Source organism: Condylura cristata, unplaced genomic scaffold (assembly GCF_000260355.1).
Source record: "Condylura cristata isolate star-nosed mole 26May11 unplaced genomic scaffold, ConCri1.0 scaffold00015, whole genome shotgun sequence".
Classification (NCBI taxonomy): Eukaryota; Metazoa; Chordata; class Mammalia; order Eulipotyphla; family Talpidae; genus Condylura; species Condylura cristata.
This window is the reverse complement of record NW_004567116.1, coordinates 33,073,645-33,092,526: the sequence shown is the minus strand read 5'-3', so window position 1 is coordinate 33,092,526 and position 18,882 is coordinate 33,073,645. Positions and strand designations below refer to the sequence as shown.

General features: G+C 40.3%; 1 protein-coding gene across 1 annotated transcript in view; it reads left to right on the top strand.

Moving 5' to 3' along the window:
• Window positions 1–17,866, top strand: part of SWAP70 (SWAP switching B-cell complex 70kDa subunit) — a 73,229-nt gene extending 55,363 nt beyond the window's left edge. The window contains exons 8-12 of the mRNA XM_004683052.2: window positions 4,525–4,632; window positions 6,131–6,297; window positions 12,889–13,087; window positions 16,403–16,499; window positions 16,816–17,866. Coding sequence (XP_004683109.1) covers window positions 4,525–4,632; window positions 6,131–6,297; window positions 12,889–13,087; window positions 16,403–16,499; window positions 16,816–16,922 — 678 coding nt within the window. The 3' untranslated portion in view covers window positions 16,923–17,866. The remainder of the gene's footprint in view (window positions 1–4,524; window positions 4,633–6,130; window positions 6,298–12,888; window positions 13,088–16,402; window positions 16,500–16,815) is intronic.
• Window positions 17,867–18,882: the final 1,016 nt, after the last annotated feature.

The following is an 18,882-nucleotide window of genomic DNA, read 5'->3' as shown; positions in this document are numbered from 1 at the left end:
CATACAGAACTGGGGTACAGGCCAGAGATGCGGTGGGTGAGAGGATTCACCAGAGACAGAGCAGGGAGCAGAACAGGCAGGTCGACGAAGTACACTGCTGAGGGGAGCAGCGGGCTGGTCAGGAGAGGTCTGTCACAACATGTGGTCACCTCTGGGGCAGGCGGGGATCGAACTCATGCGGAAGTGGCTTAAGCTTCTTAGTGGTGTGCTTTAACCCGCTGCACCACGGAGGGCCATACCCAAACAATTTTAACTACTTTTTAAAAGCAATTTTAAGTCCTAATAAAGAAATTAAGAAAGTACAGAGGGTCCCCACATTCTCCCTACCCCCAAGATGCATCATCTGCCCCAGTGTCAGCCTCTCCACCAGAGGGAGACATCTTTCCTTTCCCATCATCCCCCACCAGAACAGGACATTTGATACAGTGGGTGAAACTACATTGATACTCATGAGCAGCCAAAATTCATAATTTACTCTCGGGTTCAGTATTGACATTCTGTATTTTGTGGGTTCAAACAAGTGTGTAATAATATGAATGAACCATTGCAATATCATCTAGCATATATTCACAGACCTATTCAACCTCCCCACCAAATAATTTTTATTTATACTTTTGTTTCTTTTAACAGATAATAATTTGAATAGATAACACAATTATATTTTCTAGTTTTGCCTAAAAATACCATTACATTTCATTTCTGTATATCCTTCTAGAGTTTTTAAACGCATATACATGAAAAAAAAATTAGTCTATTCTTGTTTTCTCATTTATAAAGCACAGAAAATACATACTCATCGTCACTTTTCTGTCTGGTTTATCCCACTTAATTTATATATATATATATATATTTTTTTTTAAAAGATTTATTTGTGTATACAGAACTGGGGTACAGGCCAGAGGTGCAGGGGTGGTGAGAGGATTCACCAGATACAGAGTGGGAGCAGAATAGGCAGATCGACAAAGTACACTGCTGAGGGCAGCAGCGGGTGGGGCAGGAGAGGTCTGCCACACCATGTGGATCACCTCAGGGGCAAGCAGGGATGCTAAAGTGGCTTTAACTTCTTAGTACTGTGCTTTAACCAGGGAGGGTACAATTTATATATTTTTTGAAAATTTTCTTTATTAGTCCTCATTCATAATAGCCATGTAATATTATATTAGATGGTTGTATCTTCACTTGTTTAACATATCTCCTATTTATGAACAATTGTGTTGTTTTAATAGATAAGGCTACAGGGAATTACCTTGTACCTGGATAATTTTATACATGAGCATATATATTTTTAAATTCTCACAGGTGGGATTGCTGGATTGGAGTTTACATGTATAATTATGAAATCCAGGCTTATAGACAAGCTGCCCTTTTAAATTTCGGTATTCGTTGTGTTAGAGGAAAAGCGTTCTAGAGTTTGACAATTAAGTACTCCAGCTTGGAAGTGTCACACTTAAAGTTTATTTACAGTATTTTGGCTCTAAGCACATGTTCTTCATAAAAGTCAGCTATCTAACTGGAGTTTCCTTGTGTGTGATGAATGCATTTCTCTTGTTGTTTTCAAGATTTCCTTTTGTCTTTGTGTTTCACATTTTACTGTGATATGTGGGAGGGGGTCTCTCTTCACCCTAGAGTTCATTGAACTTCTTGGATGTGTAGGTTGCAACCATGCACCACTTAACAGCAGGGGTAGTTTTATTGCCCAGCATTGGGCTAGGTATCTGTTGTGCATAGAAGCCAGATTATTATGACACCAGGGTTGTAGTAAATAAAGAAGCTTTATTGTGAATTCATTGACAAGGAGAGGAGACACAAACTCAAATCTGCCTCTCTGGTTAAGAAATACAGGTTTTGGAGGCTAGGGTTGAAAACAAACAAGTTAATTTATATTGGCTGAAAATCAGGTTAGGGGCAAAGAAGTGTATACTAGACTGAAATTCACTGACTAGTTACAGGACAGTTCATACATGGATAAGAATGAAGAGGTTTTTCTTTGGATAGATGGGGTTTTGACTATCTGTGGGTGTGCTCATGGCCTCTGGGTAGCCTGCCTGCATTTGTGGTCTTCTGGCTCTACCCAGGCTTGGAACTCAGTTCAGGTTAGTCACTTCTTACTCAGGCATAAACAAACTGCTCTAAATACAGTCCTCAGGAAGAAAGGTATTTTTTTTTCTTTTATGCTTTAAAGCCTAAAAGCAATTTAACCATTTAGTCTTGGTTACGATGCTTTTTATAATTTCTTTTTATTCATAGTTTCACTCATATTTGAAAAATACACCATTAGGTGATTTTGTAGTTGGTTATGTTACAGTTATACAAACTGGTATATAAACTACAGTTACATAAACAGTTATACAAACTATATAACTGTACAGTTATACAGTTATAGAGTATATGTTATCCTCCAAACACTACTCATTTTTCTAGTGTAGCAATTCAGGAGGTCATTTTGGAAGAGGAGCTGGGTCACCCAAAGCTTTATAATGCTCTTGTAGTGTCACTAGGCAGTAGGAATCTGGGGACCTACATCATATAAGCAGTCTATCACTGACCAAAATGTCAGTATGTGGTACATAATTTTATTTTCCTTCAGACAAGGAATGTCATTAATCATTATTTCTTCAAATATTTTTTCTACTTCTTTTTCACTTTCTATTCCTAATGCCCCCATTTTGTGAATGCTGTTGCACTTAAAGGTGTCATACAATCCTATAAGGCTCTTTTATTTCTCCATTTCTTTTCCCCACCTCTGTTCTTTATACTGCTCTATCTTTGATACATTCTTCTTGCAGCCAAAATATACCTATGAGGCTCTCCAGTGAATATTTCATTTCAGTTATCATCATTTTCAACCCCAGAACTTCCATTTTTTTTTTATAATTTTTTTCTTTTTTCTTTTTTTATTTGATGGATAGCATCATGTCTTCTTTTGTTTCCTTAGACATGTTTCTTTTACTTATTTGGACATATAATAACTATTTTTAACTCTTTGCTAAATCTACTACCTGGGCTCCTTGAAAGGCAGTTTCTGTTGTTGGATTTTCCCCCTGTATGAATTACACTTTCCTCTTTCTTGCATATCTCATATTTTTTTTTGTCAGAAATTGAACATTGAGATATAGCAGCCCTGGGTGGTACTTCCTCCTCTTTCCCAATGACTTCTTATTATCTGTTTGCTTAGTGAGTTGGCTAGACTGTGTTAGTGTCTACTTTGCTCACAGTGTGAAGCTTCTAACCAGATGCTCAGACACACAGTGTTGGGCAAGTGCACAGTATCAGGATAACTAGACTGTTAGCTAGGCTCTCATCTTCTATCTCTAAACTCTGTTAAACTGTCTTGCTTTATTGGTGTCTTACCCAGCTGCTAGACAGCTAATTGCTCCATTGTTTTCCAGAATGGAGACAGTGGGCCTAAATTACCCAGTCTGGTATTTACTTTTTTTTTTTTTTTAAGATTTTTATTTTATTTACTTGTGCATACAGAACTGGGGTACAGGCCAGAGGCTCAGGGGCGGTAAGAGGCTTCACCAGAGACAGAGTGGGGAGCAGAACAGGCAGATCGACGAAGTACACTGCTGAGGGGAGCAGCGGGCGGGTCAGGAGAGGTCTGCCACACCATGTGGTCACCTCCGGGGCAGGCGGGAATTGAACTCATGTGGATGTGGCTTTAGCTTCTCAGGGAGGGCCAGCTATTTACTTATTTTTAAAGATTTTTTTTTTTTTAATTTATGCAATACAAGAATGGGGGTGTAGGCCAGCAAAGGTACAGAGGCAGAGGATTCACCAGTGACAGAGTGGGGAGCAAAACAGGCAGATTAACTAAAACACACTGCTGAGGGGAGCAGTGAGCTCCCCTCAGGAGACAGGAGAGGTCTGCTACACCATGTGGATCAACTAGCTGGCCAGGGATGGAACTCATGCTGCAGTGTTTGCTGAAGCTTCATAGTGCTGAGACTTAACCCCTTGCACCACCAGAAAGGCCTCCCCCCAAGTCTGATATTTAAAATCAGATACCATGTTGTCTTTGACACCAAACTTTTGAGACTTATTCCTTCTACTGGAAGGTTCTTCTTTGCTATCTCTCTGTAGTGTTCTTTGTTAAGCTTCCTGCTAGCCTGTACTTGAGTTTATTGATCTCCTGGTGCTACAATTCTTTTCATTCCTTACCACCAAAATCTGGTGAAAGGGGGCTTGCTGTGAATGGCACTGTTCTTACATGGAGTTAATGATTTTCACGGATAAATGTTCTCCATTTGTTGTGTGCCTTTAGGATATTCCCAGAGATTGAAATGGTTCTTGTAAAATAATTTGGTTAAAATTATTGTGATGGTTTTGTTGGTGAAAGGGTTCCTTGAAGCCCCTGGTGCTAGCCTGACTGAAGTTAGGCTCTATATAGGCTTTCTGTTCAGTTCTATAAGATGACAGAACTGAATAGAAAGAACTCAAAAACAGATCTTGGATCATTTCTCTATAAATGTACATCCACTGTAGTAATGCCTACTTTTCTGTGAATGCATTCTTATTGACTAGAAACTGGAAGAAGCAGCATCTCGTGCAGCTGAAGAAGAAAAGAAACGCCTTCAGACTCAAGTGGAACTACAGGCCAGGTTCAGCACCGAGCTGGAGCGAGAGAAACTTGTGAGTGCCATGTGGAGGTGCAAAGGCTTGGGGGTGCTGACCGTAAGCCACTGGGCCGCTGGGCTGTCGGGGAAGTTACATGTTCATGTGTCTATTATCAGTTTATTGGGCACATTCTGTATGCCAGGAACAAGAATAGGGATGTAAAGGTAAAAGCTATAGACGTTGCTTTCAAGATCCCAAAGTAGAAATTTGTGGGATGGGGTAGTAAGAACTGTGATTAAGGTGGCTGTATGTCCTGGTTTGTCTGCTATAGTTTCTGCCAGTCTGGTATAGTTATTAATAGTATCCCTTTTCCTTCTCAGAGTGCTGACTTGGAAAATAAATAGCTATGGAAAAAGTAAGCATAGTTTCCATGACATTTCTCCTCAGTAATGAACGAAGTTGGGGTTTCTGAAATCATGAGAACATAAGAATTCTAGTCTGCTGCTCTGGCAGCTCTGATTCATCTCAGAGGTTCCCATTCTCAGGAGTCCCAGGGGGCAGGTTGCTTCAGGGAGTTCTCGGGTTAATTGGAGTGCAGGTCTTCTCACATTGAGCTACCGTGTGTGGGAGAGTGTCAAGTCCAGTGCCTGTTGAATAGATACTCGTGACCTTTCCTTCGGGAACATTTTTTCTTGCTTGGAGTTGTAATGCATGTGGTTGTGGTAGGAGAGAGAAGCTCACAGATGAAGGCAGTTGTAATGTAAAGGAGTCCTGTACTCAAGGAGATCAGAGATTCTTTCCTCTTTGCTCCCTGCGATGAGTGTTAGTTTTCTCTTAATTAGACTAGGAGGGCTATCATATGGTTTCTCATGACTCTTGGGAGGATGACGTGAGCTAATACAAATGAGATTTTGTAAACTGCAGACTCCTGCTAATATGTGTGAGAGTGCATTTAAGATGTTCATGCCTTACTTTTTAAGTCAGAGATTCAGAACTTTTTAATACAGAAGGGAGAAATCATAGGACTACTTAGGACACTAACTTGCTTGAGTTCCTCCAGGGCTGGATGTGCCCTAGGGAGGGGAAAAGGAAGGTAGATGGCCAGATACATGCAGGAAGAGTGACTGCAGAGCAATCATTCCTTTCCCCTTCAGTTCTAGCCTTTGTCTCTTCCTGCTGTGAATCATTTATTCCTTTTAGAGAAGACTTAGTTAGTAAAGAGGTTGTAACTTTAAGACAGAAAGAAATTTAAAGAGAAGTTATACAGGGAAACATTTCTTTTTCTTGATCTGAGCTGAAAGTATGAAGTGGAGGGGATGGAAATATACCAGGGCAGGGAAACAACATTTGGGTTATAGTTTGGTTCCTGCAGTCCTAGGGTGTGGTCTTGATTGGTGTTGGGTGTGGTGCTCTTGCTTCCTCCATCCCAGGTTCAAAGAATGAGGGACAAGACCTGCTACCCTGAAGGGCTGCCTCATGGGCTGGGCAATCCCTCAGGATGGTGGTTGAGTGGGAGGCTTTTCCTGAGGGCAAAGTCAAACTGTCTTTAAACATAACTCTTTCATACCACCAGATCAGACAGCAGATGGAAGAACAGGTTGCCCAAAAGTCCTCTGAACTGGAACAGTATTTGCAGCGAGTGCGGGAGCTGGAAGATATGTATGTAAAGCTGCAGGAAGCTCTTGAGGATGAGAGACAGGCCCGACAAGATGAAGAGACAGTGCGGAAGCTTCAGGCCAGGTGCCCAATCAGCTTGTACACTATGTCTTTATGTTCTTCACATCGACTAATATACTTCCTGTGAATGGTCAACACTCTGGTGGAAGGCAAGCCATGTCCCTGCCCGATTGGAGGGAACATAGAGGCTTAGCGGGCTGGTTACTTAATGTCAGTCAGGGGCATGGGAAGACCCCAGTTTCTGGGGCTGAAGACTGGCCATATATCTATTTTAGGACAATCTGGTAGGTGTGTCTGATGTGGTACCCTTAGTCATGTTCTAGAATGTCTATGGACTCAGGATCAGATCTGGCTTCTTCAACATGTCCAGGCCACACAGGGCTCGTACATGGAGGAAGGGGTCGCCTCTAAGCCCTAGTTGCAGCTGCTCTGAGGATAAGGAGGAAATAAACATTTTCCATCTGGTGACTCAGGGATTGGTGACACTACTTAAATAACCCTTCTTTTTAAAAAAAACATTTTAAAAGGACAGATTTATTAGGAAAAGGAGAAAGGAAACAAAGAGATACCTGCGCAGTCACAGATAGGGAGGAGAGCTGCTGCCGCTGCTTTGCAAAGGGAAAAAGCCTATGAAAACGAAACAAAACAAAACACCTACAAGCAGGCAGGAGAGCTGCTTATTTAAATAATCCCTACTGGAAATCTTAGTCTTTTTTTTTTTTTAAGATTTATTTATTTATTCATACTGAGCTGCGATACAGGCCAGAGATGCGGAGGGTGAGAGGCTTCACAGAGACAGAGTGGGGAGCAGAACAGGCAGATCGACGAAGTACACTGCTGAGGGGAGCAGCGGGCAGGTCAGGAGAGGTCTGCCGCGCCATGTGGTCTCCTCCGGGGCAGGCGGGGATCAAACTCATGCGGAAGTGGCTTTAGATTCTCAGTGCTGTGCTTTAACCCGCTGCGCCACCGGGGAGGGCCGGAAAACTTATTTTTACAAGTTCTTGACATCTAGATTTTTTTTTTTCCTTAGAACTTTTAAAGTCTGGTTTATTATTTACGGTAGTCTTGTGCTCAGATGAAAACTCTCCACTTTTGGACTTTGTCACAATATGGAGAATGAAGTAGAATCAAGAGTCCAAAGACAAATTTAAACTATCTTCTTCTATTTCTAACTTTGCTTCCCCATTTACTTTCTTCAAGATGACTCATCTGGGGCTGCAGCGCTAGGCAGTATTTGCCCCGGGAGCAGCAGTGGGTCAGTGCAGGCACGCCTTGAGCGCTGACCCAGTTTATGGGACCCCTTGTGGGTTGAGCTGCGGTATTTTCCTTCCTTGCCTTTCCACATGTGGAACAGCAAAAGGTCTTTTTTAAAATATTTATTTAGGAAGAGAGAACAAAAGATTTCTTTATTGTATACTTAACCAAAAGTGGCCTCAAAAATAAATTAATTAAGGCTTGAAAACTTTAATTTCTGTGAAGGAAAAAAAAAATCTTCTGAATAGAAAATTAAATGCTTAGCACATTAACGGCATCTATAGATCCCACAGGTAAGTCCCTGAGCTGTGGTGTTAGCTAAGTTCTTGAAAAGGCCATCTCTGGGCAGTGAAGTTAACACAGAATCCACTCTTTGGGAAAGTCTGAGTCCCAGATATCCTAGAGAAAGGCATTCTAATGGACAATGGATTGTTTTTGTTTAATCATCTGTCATATATTGTGAGTTTTAAATTGTACAGAGAATTCACAGGTGAGCTTTTACTATGTATTACTTTTCTGTGGTTTTAAGGAGGTTGATTATGACCCAGAGGGATTAGATCACAGAGGGATTCAGATAACCAGCAATTTGTTAAAGTATTATTTGTTTTGTATTTATAGAATGAAAGATATTTTGAATAAGAGACAATTTTGGACAATGAAGTTGATAGTTTTTAATTAGAGGCATACATCACAATCACCCATAAAGCTTTTTAAAAATGCACATATAGAGACTGCCTCACACATGTACTAAATTAGAATGCCTGTAAATAGGAGCAGGATATAAGTGTTGTTATTTTAAAAATTCTGGTTAATTATTTTGTACACTGATTTTAGTAAGCAGGTTTCAGCCTTTTGAATGCAAATATATTACATGTGACTGCTCCAACAAACTTAAAAATCACTGCACAGAGGAGTATAACGGACCAGGCGAGAAAATAATAATAATAATGAACAGCTATATACCAGAGACATTTTATGGGGGTGGGGTGGGGGATAGGATCAAAAACAGTGGAGGTAAGGAAATGCACTGGACGATGGTTATGGCACATGGGTGATTTGGTGATGGGGAAGCCTATGGGGATTACAACTGAGATGGAAAAATGCACAAAATGATGTAAAAATAAACTATTATATTAATTTAAAAAATCACTGCACAGAGTTTAATGTTTTTCTTGGTGTGCAAAGACCATTTATAAATATAATCATTTTATTATTACTTTTTTTTCCAAATTTATTGAAGTAAAGTAGGTTTACATTTTTTTATCTGCTCTGGGGTTTATAGGTTCAGAACTCTGCAAATGTATGCTTCCACACCCTGCCTACTGCCAGTGCTCCAACAATCTCTACCATATCCCACTGGGCCCCTGCTTCCCCATCTCTCACTATTTTACTAGTTTTGATTATTTTTCTCTCACCTTAGTTTTTGGAACTAGAAATGAACATATTAGCCCCCTCTAGTGGTCATTTTGTCTGATTGCCAAAGGGAACATTCACTTAGCTCTCCTCACAGTAGGACTTTCTCATTAGAAAATCAAGGACAGATGTCATTGGGTTGGAATAGAAATATTTAAGTCTGGCACTAATGAAATCAAACATTGTCTTTAGTCCAGGGAGTGTACAGAGGACTTTTTTTTTTAAAAAGATTTATTTATTGTGCATACAGAACTGGGGTGCAGGCCAGAGGCTCAGGGGCGGCGAGAGGATTCACCAGAGACAGAGCGGGGAGCAGAACAGGCAGATCGACGAAGTACACTGCTGAGGGGAGCAGTGGGCGGGTCAGGAGAGGTCTGCCACGCCATGTGGTCACCTCTGGGGCGGGCAGGGATCGAACTCATGCTGATGAGGCCTTAGCTTCTCAGTGCTGTGCTTTAACCCACTGTACCACCAGGGAGGGCCCAGAGGACTTCGTAGTTTTCCTGTTCTTTGTATAAATAATAGCAAGTTGTTCTTGGAGTATCTGGCATGTCATGTTCTTCCAATGATGGTCCTCTCTCTTTCAGTGCCGTTAAGTTTTTCTAGTGGTACTTTTTATAGCAAATCGTTTAAATATAAGAACTTTGACCTGAGCTACCTCATGCTTGTCTTTTTTTTTTAAATTAAAACTGAAGTTTGTTTTTTGATACGTAACTCTGAAGGTTTTCTAGCCTCTCCTGAATAGGAACTCAGAAAAAATTGTTGACTTATCATTTGGACAGCTCAATCATTGAAGTTTTTGAAGCTGAGCCATAATATGTCCCATTTAAACTTGCACTTGCTATAGGCTTCCCTGGTGGCCTAGGGACTAGTCTCAGTGCTATAATCTCCATGGCCTGAGTTTGATCCCTGGCTAGGGAGCTAACTCACATAAGGTGCAGCACACCTCTCCTGTCTGGCTCACTGCTCCCCTTACCAGTGTATTTCAGGGAATCTGCCTGTTCTGCTCCCTACTCTGTCTCTGGTGGATCCTCTCATCACCCGTACCTCTAGCCTATCCCCCAGTTTTATGCATAAGTAAATAAATATTTTTAAAAGAGACCTTCCCCTGCTAATTTTTTGGATCTGTAATATTTGAGGGCATACATGCCTATATGCCTAGCACCTTATACAGTACCTGACACATTAACCTCCAAATGATATTTTTTGAATGACTGAATGGATCCACATTTTACTCATTGGAGCCACTGTGGACTAGCGATTTCTTTCCCACAAGATATAATACCTTTAATGTGTTTGAAGGCAGTAAGGAACTGAACTCTAAGGACATTTGGGTTTGAGTTCCAACTCTGCTATTTTCTGTTTAATTTAGAAGAGTTACTACTTTGAACCTTCAGTTCCTGACCAGTAAGATAAGGATACTTTTTAATCTTCTAGGGTTGCTTGGAAATTACATGTGATTTATGCATGCAAATGGCTTACTGTAATGTCTGACTTTGGGTAGTCAGTTACTTGGTTTCTGTTCTTCTAATTTGCACATGAGAAACATTTGATATGTAGAATGTCAAAATAAACATTCATAAATGCTATTGACACGCTGGGATTAATAGACCAAGAAGATAGTTAAATATAGCAATAGAACAAGTACAGGATCTAGATTTGGCTTAATAGCAATTTATTTGAAAAGGTTCAGAGTTTTACTTCCCTGTGAAATGACTTCCAGAACCCTCCTATACACTCAGACAGCTTAATGGATATGAAGTATCCAGAGCAAGTAAGGTATTAGTCCCACTGTAGTAATAACTTTTTTCAACATTTAGTATGTGACAGACATTGTTCTAAGTGCATTATCACATCTTATGCATTAGCAAATCTTGGGTGTTAGGTGAGTTTCTATTTTTTTTTTTTAATAAGTGAGGATACAGAGGTACAAAGAGAGTGATTAGTCTTTGGTGAAGGGGCTTGTTTGCAAACCACAGAATTCAACTTGTGTTAGCTATAGCAAAAAATGAATTTCTTGACAGGTTTGTAAGAAGTTCAATTCCATGCATAGATGGATGGCCAGGTCTTGACACAGTTAAGAACTAAGGGAGACTGAGCAGCACCAAACACAACCCATACCAGGCCAAGGGAATGGTCTGATGAGGATGACACTCAACGGTGTTATTTGTCACCGTTGCTCTTCTGTCACATGACACTCAGTATTGCTGTTACCAGCATGGCAAATTCTTTTGCCTTTGTGTCACACACTTCATTTGGGAACATCACACTCCAAGAGACAGCTAAGACACTAGGGATAGTGAATGGGAGAGCTCATCTTAGCTTGAGGAAGAACTTTCTAAGGATTAAGGTTCACCGTAAATAAACTGGCCTGATGTCTGAAGTGGTGAATGACATTGTATTTGAGCAGAGTTTGATACCCCTGTGCAGGTTGTTGTAGAAGGAATCCTAACTGTTGTGCAGGTGGGATTTGGTAATGGAGGGCTTGAGATGGGAGGCTCAACCAATAAGGACTGTAAAGTCTGTTGCTTCCTTTGTTGTTGGTTCTAAAAGAGCAAATACTCTTAGGTAGTAACTTACTATAATACTGATGGCTTGGCCCCAGGATGCAGTGTGTCCTACCCTGAACTGACATTAACCACATTGTTTATACTTTGGGTCTGTATGCCAGTTTATTTATTTAAATACCCACATAGCTGGATATTTCTCAGATAGTTAGCCTGTTGTTAAAAAATGACATTTTGGGGCCCTCCCTGGTGGCGCAGCGGGTTAAAGCACAGCACTAAGAAGTGAAAGCCACTTCAGCATGAGTTCGATCCCCGCCTGCCCCGGAGGTGACCACATGGCGTGGCAGACCTCTCCTGACTCACCCGCTGCTCCCCTCAGCAGTGTACTTTATCGATCTTCCTGTTCTGCTCCCCATTCTGTCTCTGGTGAAGCCTCTCACTGCCCCTGAGCCTCTGGCCTGCACCCCAGATGTGTATGCACAAATAAATAAATCTTTAAAAAAAAAACGACATTTTGGAGTCACACAGACTTGGGTGGAAATTCACTACCACCTGTGCAACATGTCTTTGTTTTCTGTGGTTTTGTCTGTAATGTAGGGATGGTAATGCTTGCAGAATTGCTAATACTGAAGGTACAGTGTCTGGCATGTTAGAATTGTGTCTATAATCACTATACCTTTTGTTAGCTCCTTCTTCTCTCCATTAGTTTAATTATTAGCTTTTTCCTTAGTATAGATTCTTACTAAATGAAAGAATGTTTAATATTATACCAACCAAGTAATTTTTTTTATAACAGTTTATTTTTACATCATTTTGTACCCAACCAAGTAATTTTAAGACTTGGCCTTCCCAGTGCAAATAAATGAACCCTTACAAGTCACTTCAACTTTGTGCTTCATTTATCTAAATTATGTATAGTAATAGTACCTGAGTTTATTTTGAGGATTTGTTGAGAAAATATTAACTCAGTTCATGGCACAATAAACCTCCATAAATGTTACTAATTTTTTTTTCAAAGATTTATTTATTTGTGCATACAGAACTGGGGTACAGGCCAGAGATGCGGAGGGTGAGAGGATTCACCAGAGACAGAGTAGGGTACAGAACAGGCAGATCGATGAAGTGGAGCAGCTGGCGGGCCAGAAGAGGTCTGCCCCGCCATCTGGTCACCTCCGGGGCAGGCGGGGATCAGACTCATGCGGAAGTGGCTTTCACTTCTCAGTGCTGTGCTTTAACCCGCTGCGCCACCAGGGAGGGCCTGTTACTAAATTTTTTTTTTTTTTTTCAAAAAATGTTAAAGCAGAGCTTAGAGCAGAATATATGGGTATGGGTCTCTCTGGTTCCAGGTTTCCTCTTGGTGAAGTGAGAAAGGTGGATGTGGATGACTTTACACACCCTCCTGGCTATAAAGTGCCCTGCCGTCTGCTGGGGCAGGTATAGTGATGTGGACAGATGTGATCCTGAGCTTTCCACTTTGCAGGCTATTGGAAGAAGAGTCTTGCAAGAGGGCTGAACTGGAAAAGTGGCATTTGGAGCAGCAGCAGGCCATTCAAACAACAGAGGCGGAGAAGCAGGAGTTGGAGAATCAGCGTGTTATGAAAGAGCAGGCCCTTCAGGAAGCCATGCGACAGCTGGAACAGCTGGAGTTAGAACGGAAACAAGCGCTTGAGCAGTATGAGGTAATCATTTTTTGATATGTGGTAGCTTTAATGAACAGGGGAACTTACAGTACTTGCCTTAGGTGGCCCCAACAAGTGATTTTCTGTATCACCCTTCACCAAATCTTAGGGTTTTATTAAGGCTCTAACTCTTCAGTCACAGTTACAATCTAGATCCTCAGCAATACACCACACACCATAACACATCCTCTCAAGGCTGTATCTATAGAACAGTTTCTTGGAATGCAGTTTCTTCCCTTAGAATAGGGAAGAGACCTTCCAGTTTGAAGGTTGATTTCAATGGTCATTTTTTTTTTATTGCCTTCCCTACTATTTCTCTTGTCAGTTAAATGCTATGTTTTGGAAAATAATTTTTTGATTAAGTTAACATTAGTTTACATTGCTGTTTGTATTTTTGAAGTCTAGGATCCTCCTTCAGGTGTTGTTGCCAAAGTGCACCAAAGTGCATAGTCCACCAAGTACATTGTGCTTCCTTCCCATTTTGTCCTCGCCTTTTCCTCTGATAACCTCCATTCTATAGTTAGCTTTCAAAGATTAATTTTTGAGTTTGGCTTTCTCTGATAGTTTGTTTCATCCAGATATGATTGACACCATCTAGTATTTGTCTTTCTCCTTCTGATTTATTTTACTTAGCAGAGTCCCTCCCAGCTCCATCCATGTTGCTACAAATAGCATGAATTTCTCTTTTTGATTGCTGAGTAGTATTCCATTATGTATATATACCATATCTTCTCAGTCCTCTCATTTGTTTTTGTGCATTTACATTGTTTCCATACTTTGGCTATTTTATGGTGCTGTAATGAACATGGAAGGCAGTTTCCCTTCAGACTAGTGTTGTTGTTGTTTTTTTTTTAAGATTTATTTATTTTTTCATACAGAGCTGGGGTACAGGCCAGAGATGGGGAGGGTGAGAGGATTCACCAGAGACAGAGCGTGGAGAAGAACAGGCAGATCAATGAAGTACACTGCTGAGGGGAGCAGCGGGTGGGTCAGGAGAGGTCTTCCATGCCATGTGGATCTCTTCCAGGGCAGGTGGGGATTGAACTCATGCTGAAGTGGCTTAAGCTTCTTAGTGCTGTGCTTTAACCTGCTGCGCCACCAGGGAGGGCCCAAACTAATGTTTTACATTCCTTGGTACCTAGTAGTGAAATTATTGAATTGTATGGGAGATGGAGTTTTAATCTCTTGAAAAACCTCCTTCATACTGTTTTGCAAAGGGGCTGGACCAGTCTATATCACTACCCACAGTGTAAGGATTCCTTTTTCTCCAAATCCTTACCTACATTTGATGTTTCTCATCTTTTTGATATGGCCATCCTTACAGATGTGAGGTATCTTATTGTAGTTTTGATTTGTATTACCCTGATGATAAGTGGTGAACATTTTTTCATGTGCCTGTTGTCCATTTCTATGTCTTATTTGGGGATGTGCCTATTTAGCTCTTCTGCCCATTTTTTGATTTGGTTATTTTTTTCTTCTTACTGAGTTGTATAAGTTCTTTGTAGATCCTTGATTTCAGTTCCTTGTTAGATATATTGTGTGTGAATTTTTTCTCCCATTCAGTAGGGTGTCTTTTCATTTTAGTTATAGTTTCTTTCACTATGCAGAAGATTTTCAGTTCAGTATAGTCCCAATTGTTTATATTCCCTTTTGTTTTCCTTGCTGTTGGAGATGAATCTGCAAAAACATCACTGAAGCTTATGTTGTGAAGTGTTTTGCATATGTTGTTTTGTTTTCGTTTTTAAATATTTTAATTTCTGGTCTTACATTGAAGTCTTTTATCCAATTTAAGTTGAGTTTGGTGTGTGGTGTGAGACAGTGGTCTAATTTCATTCTTTTGTATGTGTTTGTCCAGTTCTCACAACACAACACAACATAATTTATTGAAGTATGCTCTGGTGTATATTTTGGGTCCTTTGTCATTTACTAACTGTCCATATAGGTTTGGGTTTATTTCTGGTTGCATTCCATTGGTCTGTGTCTATTTTTGTTCCAGACCATGGTGTTTTAATTATTATGGTTTTATAATATAGCTTAAAGTCTGGAAGTCTGATGCCACTGTTTTTCCCATATGAGGCAAACTTACCCCAGCAAATGTGCACATTTAAAATTTTAAAAACAAATAGTTTTACATAATGGAATATTTGCTTACTATAGGGAGATATAGTAAGAATTTGCTTAGATGTAAGAGCTAAGAAGTATCAGAAATAAGAGTAAGAAAAGAAGGCCTTCCCTGGTCGTGCAGCGGGTTAAAGCACTGCACTGAGAAGCTGAAGCCACTTCCGCATGAGTTCGATCCCCGCCTCCCCGGGAGGTGACCACATGGTGTGGCAGACCTCTCCTGACCCACCCGCTGCTCCCCTCAGCAGTGTACTTCATCGATCTGCCTGTTCTGCTCCCTACTCTGTTTCTGGTGAATCCTCTCACCAACCCCTGCACCTCTGGCCTGTACCCCAGCTCTGTATGCAAATAAATAAATCTTTAAAAAAAAAAAGAGTAAGAAAAAAAGATTTTATAGGTGATCAAGCTTATCAGTTAGGGGTCAGGTGGGAGACAGAAACCGTGCAGCAATTTGTGTAGAGAAAATTTGATATAAATAATTATTAACTGTAAAAGGGGATTACCTACTAAGTTTTTTAAGTGGCAAAGCAGAAAACCAAGAACAAGGAATAGCAGATAAAGGAAGTAGCCACTATCTTTGGGACTAAGGCAGGGCACCCGGGCAAGGTACACATCTAGAAGAGGATCCCTTTGTCTCTTGCCTGTTAACCTTAGTACCATGATCCTCTTCTTGGAGAGGGCATGACTTTGGTTGACGTTACTGCAGAAAAGCCCAGCAAGTTGCTATGCCAACTAAACTACTGGGAAGCCGCCTTGTGGGGCTGGTGGAAGTTGCCTACAAGTTAGGAAGAAGAGCAGAGTAGAATGTAGAGGCAAAGCTCCTTCTTCCGTCAGTATCCTTTCAGCCCCTTCAACTGTGAAAGCTTAAGTTGTGCCAGCTGGGAAGGGAAAAGTGTCCTACTGTCCTGGACAGGACAGTAAAGAGTGGATTTGTAGGGACTTACTGCATACAAAGATACCTTGTCCATTTAGTGGTCATCAGAGTGAATCAGGTTCTCTAAGTGATACCTTTGTTAAGTTACTTCACATCTCTGAATCCTCATTTTCAGTAAAGTGGAACTAGTAGTGTTTCCTGCTTCTTAGAGTGACTGAATTACTAGCGAGATAAACTACAAGTAGATAGTAAATGCCCACCTACTTAGCTCTTAAACTACTGGTGTTGTCTGAATAATATAAAATCTACTTTTGTTCCAGGGAGTTAAAAAGAAGTTGGAGATGGCAACTAATAAGACCAAAAGCTGGAAGGATAAAGTGGCCCAGCATGAAGGATTAATTCGATTGATAGAACCAGGTAACACACTCTTTAGGCAATTATTTATTCAAATTATTTTTCTGGTTTTATTTGTACATTTGTATTATGTTAAAAACTTTTTAACTTCATATATGCAGAAACAAAACTGCTTAGGGTAAATATCTCTTGAATAACTTGCCTTCTAATAGATAAGAAGGCCTAGTTAAAATCCCCTTTGTGTGTATCTTCTAGTAGTTTGTGAATACTTCTCATAGAGGAAATTAATAGAGAAATTAATGTTTTGTCTGTGAAAAGGAGGTCATATAAATTGAAGAACATAATAATAATTCCTATGTTTCATATGTTTGTCTTTTAGGTTCAAAAAATCCTCACCTGATCACTAACTGGGGCCCTGCAGCTTTCACAGAGGCAGAACTTGAAGAGAGAGAGAGGAACTGGAAAGGAAAAAAGACTACGGAGTAACAGTGTCTGGCAGAAGTAGCATCAGTTGTAGATTCCAAGTATAGCCAGAGAGCTTTATGCTAAAGACAAAAGAAACTGGCTTTGCTGCTTCTAACTCTTCTTTCGGTGTCTGCCGTTGGGTCAATATTCAAAGGATATCTTATTTATCTTCTTGCAAATCAGGGTTTACCTGAAAAGAAAATAAGTGACATTGTCAAGCTCTTTACGCTTTCTTTAAAAACTTTAGCTACTGAAAATTTTTCTTTAGCTCTCTCAGATTCTTGTGGGATCGAGGCTGGGTACACAAGGTGCAGTCTGCAACATCATCTACAGTGTTTGGAAAGGAGCAAGAGGTACTCAGGATCATGGGATAATCAGAGCCTCTTCTTCCTTCTCCAAGTTTCTAGACTAGATTGGCCAGCCTACTTGCCATTCCATGCCGGTTGACCTTTGGCTTTTGCTGCTCTGATAGAGAAGCTACGAGCAGCAGGTGGACCTTACCTGGACTCTGCTGTTGGTTGTGCAGGAGCTGTCTGTTTCACACAGTGTTCCTGATTTGCATGCTTGCTGCAGTGGCACTGTGTGGGAGACAACAACACTTGCAGTGAATTGCTTTGGCTAGTATATGTGTTTGTGACTCAGAGCTCAAGAAGTAAATCTAGTAAATCCCATTTGGAATGATATTTGATACTAACTGAACTTCTAATATTTAAAATGGTTTCAACTGTCAAAGTGCAGACGCACCTCTTGGTTTTACTTTTGTAGTTACTGTACAGAAAATTTCAGGAATGTATGAATGCTTGTGGTAATCAGGCCTTTTTCTTAATAAATAGGGATATGATCATTTATAGAAATCATACACGAAAAAAGTTTTTAAAATGTATTTTTGTGATGTGCTATATTGAGAGGGAACAAAATATTTATAATTTTCAAGCATCCTTATCTAAATATTATACAATGTAATATGCTCAACTTAATTTTTTGCTAATTTTCTAAGATACTTAATATGTTTTATATGTTTCTTTTTTTTTAGTAAAATGGATTCAGTAAGAAAGTAAAAAATACAAAAACTTGTATTTTGTTTAACTTTATTGATTTTTTTTACCCAATTTACTTACACTCAAAAAAAGAGAAACAGAAACAATTCATTCATTTCTCCCAATTCCCAACTGCCCACCTCCATCCTCTGGCAACCACCTCTGGCAACCACCAATCTATTCTGAACTTGTTTTTTCATGTGTATATATTTTTAGTTTCCCACATATAGGAGAGATTGTATAATATTTTTCTTTCTCTGTCTGACTTACTTCACTTACCATATCTACCATATGTATGGAGTTCAAGGAAACATCTCAACATTTATCTAACATTTATCTACATTTAACAAGTGGCAAGGTTTCATTTTTGATGGCTGAATAATATTCTTTCTCTGTGTTTATCCATTAATAAACACTTAGGTGGTTTCCATATCTTGGCTAATATACATAATGCTTCTCTGAACACAATGGTACATTTATCTTTTTGAATTAGTGTTTTCCTAGTCCAGGATACTCAAACCTGGAATTTCTGGATCATGTGGATAGTTCTATTTTTTGAGGAATCTTTATACTGCTTTCCATTGTGGCTGCACCAGTTTATATTCCCAGCAACAGGCACAAAGATTCCCTTTTCTCTGTGTCCTCATCAATACTTATTTTTACTCTTTTTTGAATAGTAACTATCCTAAGGGCCACCGTGGAGGTACAAGGGGTTAAGTGTCAGTACTATGAAGCTCTCCGCAGCCACTGCAGCACGAGTTGAATCCTCAGCCAGGGAGCTGACCCACATGGCACAGCAGGCCTCTCCTGCCTTCCCTGCTGCTCCTCTCAGCAGTGTATTTCAGAAGATCCACCTGTTCTGCTCCCCACTCTGTCTCTGGTGAATATCCTCTCGCCCCTCATCTATCCCCACCCCCTGCACCTCTGGCCTATACCCCAACTCT